The 12,036-nt window shown below is 40.0% G+C and overlaps 1 protein-coding gene across 1 annotated transcript in view; it reads right to left on the reverse strand.

Annotated features, from left to right (window-relative positions):
- LOC115792419 (protein turtle homolog B-like) overlaps positions 1 to 12,036 on the reverse strand; it is a 178,820-nt gene that overhangs the window by 94,022 nt on the left and 72,762 nt on the right. Inside the window, 2 exon segments of the mRNA XM_030746944.1 lie at positions 219 to 336; positions 3,159 to 3,310. Coding sequence (XP_030602804.1) covers positions 219 to 336; positions 3,159 to 3,310 — 270 coding nt within the window.

Below are 12,036 nucleotides of genomic sequence, written 5' to 3' on the forward strand. Positions count from 1 at the left end.
CAGTGTGGTGTGAGATGTTTGGACTCCTCAATTTAAAAACAGTACCACAAAAAGAAGATATCAGCTATTTTTCAAAGTGGGATCACAGACATTGTAACAAGAGAAAAACTGCTGTGCACAACATCATCCACTTTTCATAACTGCTTATGAAATCAGCAGGGAGAGTTTGTACCACAGGACAGAATGAAGATGTAATATTGGAAATCCTTAAAATATACCTTGTACTAGCAGCCGTGTGGTGTGAATGGCCTCTCCCTGGGGGCTGAAGGCTCGACACGTGTAGGCCCCCCGATCTTCCCGGGTGATGGATAGCACCGTCAAACTCCCATCGGACACCTGAGCACACACACAGACATGTAACTTCACATCAGCAATAAATAAAAAAGAGAAGACTAGAAATTATTGTAACAAGATTATCTTAATTAATTAAAGGAACTAATGATTCAAAGTGTCTGGACAGCAGCAGTGTTTTAATTTGGTTGTGAAGGTCCTAAAGATTTAGACCCATTTGACATCAGGAAGTTGCTTCCATCTCGCTCTGAGTGCTCTGACTGAGTAGAAAAGCGCTGTATAAGAGCTAGTCCATTTACCATCTATACCTGCTCAAAAGCTCAAATCTGCTCATTTGATTTTGACTCAGTCTGCAAGGTTTAAGGCCCTGAAGAAGCGTGCAGTGTTTTGCCATGTGGTCGCTAAACCACCACCAGAAACATTTATTTTTTAAATAAGCCTTCTAAGGACAGCAGTAAGAAGCACAGTTCTCTTTATAACCAAACTTCTACAGTATCTGCTAAATTAACTCTCTCATTTTTATGACCAGAGACAAAATACAAACTAAAAAATCCAGAAAAAAAACACATTACGTAAAAGTTAGAAATTCATTTGCATGTCATTGAGTGAAATAAGTATTTGATCCCAAGCAAACATGACTTTGTACTTGGTGGAGAATCCCTTATTAGTAAGCACAGACTAAGATGTTTCCTGTTGTTGGAGGGTGTAATTACACACCGATCAATATTCATGAGTCCAACATTCTTTTTCTCTATTGAATAAACTCAAAAAACGACTGACTCCACCTTTAACCTCAGTGGTCACCAGGAAAAAACTCACCGTATAGAATCACCAGTTAAATCCCATTTTTGCAAACATATTTCATATATTACATTAAATATACATCTGGATTTCTAGCTGGCGTGCTACCACTATCAAACTGGCTCTATTTGTTCCCCATCATCACCGTCTGCTGGAAAACCTGCTGAATCACTTGAGTCGAGGACATGCCAATAGATTTCTTCCTACTTTTTTGGCACGCCTCCAGCTGCTGGTGATCTAGGCAGCTGCAACCATCCCTGGGAGTTTCATTTTACAACCCATTTCCTCAGTGGAACCCCACACATCACCACATTACCACTTATTCTTTCAAATTAAAGCACTGTTCACCAACCACATCTATCGTCAGATTTTTTTCTCCTAAATGAGATCAGGGTGCAGCCACTCATATCAAAACCACATGGGTATGCAGATTAAAACCTCACCCAAATCCTTATGTTAGGAGATGTACAGGGTTACAGTTGTTATCTGTCTATAACAGACCAAATATAGTGACTATTAACTTGGGAGAAAGCTGCTGCCTGAGAGAGGGACAAATTTAGCTGTATAAGTGAACAAAGCTCAGTCATTTAAATAATTGATCTAATACAGGGAGTCATTCCCGTTCTACTTGCAGGACTCACTACTGAACAGCAAACAAACTATCACAAAAGGCTTCTTCTCTAATTAAAATGAAGCTCTGTCATTATGTGTGAAGGGAGTAATGGTTACTGATGAAAACTCGTTACTAACTAAACTCGCTACGTCCTCCACATAGGAGCTGTGATCAGTTTGTGGAAGCCAGCGTGTTGCCCCCCCCCCCATCTTGAATACAGTGGCTGAGATGGACATCACTGTTCTGCCTAATCACATTTTACATAAGTGGCTGGAGACGGTCACATAACTTATGAGTTACTTTTAAGTTTAAGTTCATCTTTTCAGCTTTTTCAAACTATATATGGGCGTTTAACATTTGAATATTTTCATCATCTCTCACTCTCTGTATTTCTCCTCCACCAACACTGCTCTCTCTCATTTCCACCTAATCCTCTTCCTCCTCACCTCAAGTCTCATCTCCTGAACTGAAGTCACCAAAACATGCATAAACATGCTTTTTTATTCCCAATTTTGTCACAATTACTTATTGTCAGGAGATGAGACGTGCAACCCTCTCATCTCCAGACAGCTGACAATGAGCCGGCTAAACAACATCATGCCAGCCCATGTTAGGCTGGAGTGTCCTAAAAATCTCACTTTTCCTCTGATAAACAGTTTGATTTCATTCTCACATGGTATGAGCGTTGATTTGTTAAGCATCTCGTTTTAACTGACAGTTTCACCAACAGAGGCTAACAGCGGCAAAAACAGGTTCAGGATATCCTCCACGACTCCCCTCAGTATGGCTGTGTGAAGTGAGCTTCACTGACTCATCAACTTGTATTATACTCCTATTTGGGATGTGACTTTTGCACTATATCAGGTTCTGACTATCCCCATGTGCATGATGAATGAGTTCTGATTACTGCTGTGTTCTGTGAGCAGACACTTACGATGCTTCCAGACTCTAATAGTTAATGTAACATTCCTGTCTGAATAACCTTAATTAAATGTGACTGTTGCCTTGACGTTCTCCAGTGCACATCCTGGAAAATGTCCTCCAACCTCTCTGCTACTGACTGGAATAAGTTAGCACTTCAACTTAAATGACTTAACTTTTTCATTATGCAAAGACTAAAGTCTTCTTTACCCCAAAGCTGAGGTTTCTTTCCCAAATTCTGCTCTGGTGTTTAAGAGTAGGGACCTGACATTATATATTTTACATTCATTTGACGCTAAGAAAAGGTAGAGACCAAACATGGAGCTAAAAAAACCCTCAAACTTAAAAACTGAAACTTGACAGTAAATGATGGTGTTGTCCTGTATCAGCTAAAGAAACAACAATTTACTAACAAATAACTGAAGTGTACTTTGGTACAGATGAGGCCAGGCACTTTGTACAAACACAGAGGTCTCAGTGTAACTCTAGTAACATCTTTAATGAACAGCTGATGCTGATAAGAAATATATACCTTATACTTGGCACTGCTGACCATGAGACTACCTTCCCGCAACCAGCTGACTGAGGGTTTGGGGTTGCCAAAGGCTGTGCAGGTCAAAGTGATGCTCCCCCCCTCCTTGGCCTCCACGTACTGAGGTGGTGTATCTGTGAATGTCGGGGGGGCTGAAGGGTCAGAGCAGAGGTTGGAGAAAAAAACAAACAACCGTTAATAAAGTTTAGAAAAAACAAAGCATAAAACAAAGACAAACCTGTAAAGGTGTTGTTTGTTTGTTTGTTTTGTCCTGCAGACTCATTTTATGGGATGAATATAAATAAACTAATGTAATATATAAAAGCCAATCAGTGGCTACCAGTACTTGTCCAATGGTGAAAACCTTTCCTAAAGCAATGCACAGGCTTACATAACTTATTTATGTGTTATTCTGTTTTATGTTGTGCCCTGTTTTGTTTTGTTTATGTTATGAATGTAGTCATTCATAACACAAGAAACACAGGACTCTGAATTCAGGGTAAATGGATCAGGACATGCCATTTTTAGAGCACTATATTTTTATAGTAAGAAAGATTGTGCAGATGGTAATATTAAAATAACAGTTTCATGCAGTCGATGTTATGTAGGAAGAGGTGATGAGTGGCTATATAGTTGAGACTTCTGCTAACTGTATTCAAAGGCTCACCGCTTCAGCTGTAGCTCGTTCAGCTTCATGGTTATGTAATGTATAATGTTCTGCTGTTACAGCCTTACAATAAAGAAGGGACGGTTGTGGGATGTGGGCTCCATTTTCTACATGTTCTGGTCTTTTTTGTGACCCAACAATGATCACATGAGGTACCAAGAGACATGTTAATAACACATGTGTCTAAAGTTTTGCTTTTGCCATCTTGTCAGTTGCACACGTCCCAGAGTCCACATTAAAATTTGCACCAGTAGAGAAAATAAATGATGGATGCCGAGTCTCAATGGAGCACTGAAGAGCCGAGCAATGAACAGGAGAGGAAAACGACTAAAGTCCTACTGTTTAAATATCAGTGCACATCAGGATTCTGGACTGCATCTCAGACTGATCATTCAACTGAGCTGCAAACAAATATATAATAATATATTAAAAAAAAAACAAAAATATAAAGTTTCAACAAACAAATTATTCATTTTACTGGGGAAAAGTTTCATTTGTTAATTTGGAAGGTTCTTTGAGTTATTTAAATTATAAATAATTATAAATAAGAAACAAGTCATGCTACAGGATTTTTAGAGAAACCTGATTTCCATATTTATGTTTTCTTTACTTCAGTAAATGTTTTTCAGTCTTGCCTTTAATATATTTGTGATTATTTAAATTTAGTAGGGTTCTTTTCTCATACTGTGGATGCAGCTTAGTTTTTATCTATGATATGAATGAGCATTTATTAAATCGAGGACAAAAAAACTGTATGTTACTTTAAATGTTTTAACCTTGACTTCAGACCTCTCAACATTTTTGCACATTTGTTTATAATGTAGATTAATTGAGAGTGTATAACCTTGCCACTTTAGACCATAAATGGACAGAATAACAAGTTTACACCAGTATATTACAATCCTGGGGGCCCACCTACCTTGTTGACACTCTGCTGGGTCTAAGCATCAGGGAATTTATATATATATATAAAAACTATAAATGTCACATTAGCAACAGCACCATATAAAAATGTCACATTAGAACCTGTGTTGACACAGGATAAAAAAAAAAACAAAGCACCAAACTCTGTGTAGAAGTGTGCAAATGAAGTGTGGCATGACATAGATTGGGACAAGGCTATACAACCCTTTCTAAAGCTACAAGCATTCCCAAAAGCACAGTGACCTCAATAACTGTCAAAAAGAAGAAGTCTGAAGCCACCAAACTTCTTGATCAAACTGTATCTGAACTTGACCTGAATGGTCACTCTAACAGCGTTTCAGAAGTCCTCCCAGGAGGATAACCATTTCAGTAGCTCACCATCAGCACTGCCTTCAGGATAGATGAAACCCAGGTTTGGCTTTAGGAAAAGTCTGACTGTCCTCGAATGGCCCCGGCCTAAACCTTACAGAATATCTATTTCAAGGACCTCCAGGTATTATAAGGTTGTTTTGTTCTGTTTTTTTTTTTTACTTTTTTAACCCTGCCTTTCAGGGTTTTTCTACTACAAACAATTGTGTTTTTTGTTTTTTGTTTTTTTTAATCCAACATCAGTATCACAGGCTTTTGGCTAATACCATTTTTTTTTTTTTAAATCCTCTTTAGCTTAGTCGCAGCCTAGATTATAAGGCGGGATGATCATACAAGACAACTGGCACACATTCCTACAGAATATAGTTAAGCTGTGTTTCAACTGCCCTGCCTCCATTCAACCCGTGCCAGTTACATTCTATCCGAGCGCACACGTTAATATTGTTGTCAGTGATTCAATACAGATTTTGTTGGGTCATAATTCCTGTTTTGATATTCTCAGTCTAATCACCTTAGGACTGAAGCTGATCTGCTTACATATGTAATCTTGTAGTCTCTCAGATGCTAACATGTTATTCCATCTGCAGCTAAGAGCCAGGCCATAGTGCTAATTCCATGTCTCACATTTTACTATACCACCCAGCTAAGACCATGCAGCTTCCAACAGATTTCCCAGTTACTGAAACACAGACTGCCAACCTCATTTCAGTACTCAATTTCTTTGGGACTAGTTGTTTTACTAATGGTTGGTCCACTTGACTGATCATTGATTAACTGAAAAAGAAGGATACAGGCTTTCATGCCTTTTTTGAAAAGGGTCATGAAATGAAGGGTAGAGCAGACAAACTGTACTGCTGTGAGAGACTGCTGCAGCATCCACATGAATATCATTGGCACTGCTAATGTTATTTACTCGACCTGTCAGTGTTGTCAGTGGTTTTAATGTTGTAACAAGAGTAAATGGTAAATGGACTAGTTCTTATACTCCAACGCATGCGTTAGAGAGCAACTTGGGGTTCAGTATCCTGCCCAAGGATACTTTGGCGGTTCCGATCACCTACTGATCGGAACAGCCGACCTTCCGATCAGTAGGTGACCTGCTCTACCTCCTGAGCTACAGCCACCACAGCCAGTGTGTGTATTACATGGCAACATTTCAGGGATAATTATTTGGTAAAGATTAATATTGTTTTTTGGCTGTTTTGTTTTTGAATATAATTAAGTTCATTACAGACAGAATGCTGTAATGAAGTGGTTAGCACTGCTGCCTCACAGATAGAATACCATCTGGAAGGCCTGGGTTCGATTCCACCTTGGCCCAGGCCTCTCCCTCTCTCTGGGTGGAGTTTGCATGTTCTCCCCGTGCTTGCGTGGGTTTCCTCCGGGTACTCCGGTTTCCTCCCACATTCCAAAGACATGCACTTACTGGGGTTAGGTTAATTGGCTAATCTAAATTGCCCATAGGTGTGAATGAGAGCATGAATGTGAGTGTGAAAGGTCATCTGTCTCTCTGTGTTGGCCCTGCAACAAGCTGGCGACCTGTTCAGGGTGTACCCTGCCTCTCGCCCTATGACAGCTGGGATAGGCTCCAGCCCCCCCGCGACCCTTAACAGGATGTGCGGAAGCGAATGGATGGATGGATGGACAGACAGAATGCATACTGTGTGCACACTTTGCATACACATTATTGTACAGTATTTTCCACAGCACCATCATTACTGGGTTAAGGTTAATTTCACATTTACATTATGCCCTTATTATATTATTGTCGTGTTAACTGCAGCTGGGAGCAGGTACTATTAGCTCCATTCAAGGACAATTTTATTACCTCTAACTGACAGTTAGCCTTCACAAAGCGTAGCTTTCACAAGTTAAGTCCTGGTTGATCAAATCCAGAAGACAAATAAGGTATTGTGACAGCTGGGCTTGTTGCACTTTTCAGTGGTGACTCTGAAATGATTTTTTTCCCCAGGAAAGCCGTTCACAATTGTTAATGGACAGTAGGTGTCTCCGCAAGCTTATTCCTACACTTAAAAGACTGCAGTGAATGTAAACCAGTGGCTCCCAGGAAGTAAAGCAAAACGATGGCAAACAGTAGTGTGTTGCTTATGTTGTATAATTGTCCTGTGTTGTCCTGTTCTTGAGTGAAACTGAAGGCATGCTTGCACACTCTGTGTGGATTCTTCATGATGACGAGTCATTTTGAACTGCATCCTGCCATCCCAAATCTGTGAGCGATGAGATGTGACAGAATACCAGTGACCCAGTCATGAGCAGTGCCACTTATGTGAAAAGGAATACAACGTAAATACTAAATATATGTTTCACTGAAACTAATGGCACAGGAGAAGTGCTTATCTGTTTATGCTTACTGACAGTCAATATCCCTAAGTAAAAATTATGTTCATACTGAATGTAAAAAATTATAAAACGCTATTTACAGTCTATGATGAAGCCCTTGTGGTGAGAACACAGCCATCTCTATAGATCTGTCGTGAGACTCGGTGCTTATGTAGCCATAAATAGATTTCTGACAGTAATTGTTTTGATCAAGGGGCGTAACAAACTGTCATGCAGCCAGTGGTTCGAGATGAAGGCAGGTACAAAGCAAGTAGACAAAAATAGTAAAGAACATTATTGTTTTTTTGATTAGGATGTCAAAATACAGTGATTTAATCACATTCCTGACCAGAAAAAATAGTTTTAGTGGTTGAATATTATGCTTGCTTGATTTCTGACTTCTCAGAGAAATCCAGTGTGCTGGGCCAGCATTTTTTTGAAGTTATTTAATAGAAAATACAATATTGTACTCATAAATATATCTAGATTAGTGTATAATTACATCAAGCAGATTAATGCATTCTCATAAACTTATAATTAATCTATTAAAAATACATAGGAGTGGGGACGGGTTTGAGGAAGCCACCACGTTCCCCCACCACTCAGTACCAGTCAAAAGTTTGTAGACACTCACCCATGTGTCCAAACTTTTGTCTGGTACTGTATTTGAATACAGTGGCTGGGAAGGACCTCTCCTGTGCAACTAATGGCATTTTATGTATGTGGCTAGAAACCAGCCACATACGTCGTACGCCAAATGCGGAGGAAAAGAGAACTCTCAGGCATTTGTGTGCAATGTAGGGACATTTAAATTTGTGCCTGTACCTTTAGACTCAGCATATGAAGCATCATCCATATGTTTTATCATCTGAGCTGAAATCAAGGCTCTAACACACGAAAACATGCATAAATATGCTTATTGATTCTTGATATTGTCACATTTGCCTATTGTCTGCAGATTAGACATCTGACCCTCCCATCTCCACTGGACAACAACAGCTATAAGCTAACATTATACCAGCTAATGTTAGACTTGAGTGTCCTAAAAATCCCACTTTCCCTCTGATAAACAGCTTGATAACATTTTCACATCATATGAGAGTTTATTCACTATGAGTCCAAGTCCAAGGCTAACAGCAGCAAAAACAGCAGCGCTTACAGACAGAAAAGTTCAGCACATCCTCAACATCTCCCCTCAGTATGGCTGTCATCGGTCAGAAGTGAGGATCACTGACTCATCAACCCGTATCAGACTCCATTCACAAAGATTTACAGTAAATAAATAAAGTAAATAAAGGTGGACACCTCTCACAGCTGACCCAGATAGCAAAGACTCCAGGGTGACTGAGGGTAAAAAAGTCAAATACCGCAAAATATTTAATCCACCAAATCTGTTTTTTTTATTTCCTGATTTATTGCCAAGTGTTGATATTCAAATATGTTCAAATGTACTGTATACAAAAATGTATTTTTCCACAAACAGTAGTACAAACACACTAGCTGGCTGTGAGCATTATGGGGCACAATCTAAATATAATGTATTTGATCTTTTATCGCTATTACCACAATTGATATTGTTCTGAAAATAAACCTAGTCCACGCGATATAATAACTTAAGCTTACCTCAGCTTACCACACAAGGATGCCCACTCTCACACTTATTATTTGCAGTTTTCATTGAATCATTAGCCATCGCAGTACATTAAAATTTCAGTGTAAAAGGTATTCAGTCCTCTGTATCAGTTCAATTCAATTCAATTCCATTTTATTCATACAACACCAAATCATAACAGTTGCCTCAGAACACAAAATGTATTTATACACTGATGATATATTACTGTATCTTTAAGAACCTACAAATTCAGTACAGGAAGTATTTAATCTCATAACAGCTTTTTCACAAATACCATACTATTCTATAAAATGGTCAAAATCAATCATCCTTCCGGAGAACTCATGGAATCCTGCAGACCAAGATCCACACTTTTCCCACGGGCAATGTCAAGTACCTGGGTATAAATGCCTCCCCAAAATGATCAGATTGAATAAATATATAAATAATCATTTATATAAATGAAATTGAATTGAATTGAATTTAGTTCACTTAAACTTTGCTCTGCTTCTGGATAAGATCGAGAGCAATTTCAAACTCTGAGATCTCGTTATTAGGGCAAATAGCTACCATCAAAATGAAAGTTTTACCCCAGTTAATTATTTCTCAGTGTTTCCATTCAAACGTACAGCCAAAAGGTTTCAACCATTAGACTCCAACATCATAAAGTTCTACTGGGAAAACAAAAAAGCTAAAATCAGTATTTCCACTCTTCAGAAAAACAAATGTAAAGGAGGTTCGGAAGCACCTAATGTTTTGTACTAACCAGATGGATTATATTATCAAATGGATTCACCCCCGAATGGATCCCACAACTCTTGGATAGAATTATAACAAACAGACTGTAAGAACACCTTCCCTTTATTACTGCTTTAAAACCCTCCAACGACACAGCCTGGTGGAAAACCCTTGAGATTACAAACTCCCGAAATGCCCCCCCAAAAATAAAATCTTTAAATTATATAGATTAATTTCAAATGCTGACTCAGTAAGTGGAAAAGACCGTGGAAACTCAAAAGACTTTCCACTGTCTTTAGAACCAGATTTTTTTGACAGATTTGTAAAAAATACATTTTCAAAAAATACCAATTTACAACACATTCAATACAAAATCCTGCACAGAACTCATATCATACAAAACACGTTGAATAAAATGGGTTTCTCTGATTCTGACATTTGCACTCAATGTAATCAAAACAGCACAGACACATATTTTCAGGCATTGTGGCTCTGCTCAGCTGTCCATCATTTTTGGCTTGTGGTCACTCTCCTTGCTCCAGCCTCTGACGGGGACGGTCGCATTCTATCTCTCTCCCTGCCCTCCCTATCTTTCCTGCTTGCTGCTTGCTGTGAGAGCGTCTCTTGCACACTGTTCGAATAAGAATAAGATTGAGAGCAATATGGATTTGGCAAACTGGGCCTTCAAGACCATGGATCGAATTTTTTCCACTATGAGATCTGGGAAAGGGGAGCCTGCGTGTCCGAGTGGAACAGACCCGGTTGGATACGTCATCGACTCTTGGAGCTCGTGGAGACCTGTGTGCTTCTCGGCCCTAGAGGTGGAAGACGTGGAAGACGCTTACATATTTGGCTATCTGGTAGCGGTATCTTTTCTGTTTGGGCTTGGAGGATACCTGATTTACCGTGAAATCAAGAAAACCTGGACGGCAGTTCGACATCTGCAGAGGCTGCCGACCCAGGTGGATGGGCTGACCAGAATGGTACAGACTCAGACTCAAAGCCTGATGAACCTGAGCCGTAGACTTGGGGAGTAGCAGGTGAGAGGGGTTCGATCTGGAGATAAGGTACGGTTCTGCTCAGTGAGGACGGTAACTAATGAATTTGGATTATTGGATTTATTGAATGGTTTCCCAGTGAGACTGAAGGCTGTTGAAAAAACAAGCAGCCTGTTCCAAAACAACATCTGCATTATCAGAATTCGGCTCCCTAGCCGGCCTTGGCTGGCAATCATATCTCTCCAGAACTATGTGTGAAGGCCGCTATCCCCCTCAGCCCTCTCTGTGATTTGTGAAGCTGGATCTGGTGTACCAAGGCTGCTGATGAACTTCCATCACTATCAGCAAACTGTTTGCCTGGGAGCTGGCATCTGGGCTCCACAATGCCCCCACCCTCTCGTCTCCGTCTGCGTCCCCTCCTGACCCTGACCCTACCCACCATACTGCTATCCCGGCTTTATATGTGCAATATGCTTTTTGCTGAGGTGTTTTTTGGAACCTCGTAAGGTGTTCTTTATGAACACAGTATGAGATGATTTTTTGAACCTAACTATCCCAATGTATCTCTTTCTGTCTCTCTGCTAAAGGTAGCGCCGTTGAGAAACGGTTGCATGACCTCAGACATCTGTCCCCCCCCCCCTGTCTGTGTTATGTTTTTGTTTTGGATGGATGTTCTGTTAACTGCAATTTCCCCATTTGTGGGACTAATAAAGGCATTCTTGATTCTTGAAGCTTTCCTTTTCCTCTTGGGCTACAGATTCCCATTATCTCCCCATTCGTGCTTATTCAGCAACATAACCTCAAACCAAACAAACTAAACCCGCAGTCACAGCTCTAGCCATCGCCAAGACAACAATACTACAGGATAAACAATTGCTTAATATTAATTAATTGCTTAATCATTGATTGAATCTCCTGATTGAACACATATCAATGTAAGAGCATCGCCTCCTTAAAAACAGAACCAAACAGAACCAATACTCAAATGTGATCTCCATTCATTAACTTATTAAATATAATTCTACAATTTAGATTTTGCCTGTCAGTGAATACTATGGTGGATGCTATTAATGTTACTATCTAAGTGTATTACTATTATTGGGGCGCCTGGTGGCTTAGTGGTGGAACGAGGCGACCACAAACACGCCGCGCTGTGGTGCGGGCGGCCCGGGTTCGCGTCCCGGCCCGGTGCCGATTTCCCCGCGTGTCTTCCCCTGTATCTTTTCCCCA

This window comes from Archocentrus centrarchus, chromosome 14 (genome assembly GCF_007364275.1).
Source record: "Archocentrus centrarchus isolate MPI-CPG fArcCen1 chromosome 14, fArcCen1, whole genome shotgun sequence".
NCBI classification, from domain to species: domain Eukaryota; kingdom Metazoa; phylum Chordata; class Actinopteri; order Cichliformes; family Cichlidae; genus Archocentrus; species Archocentrus centrarchus.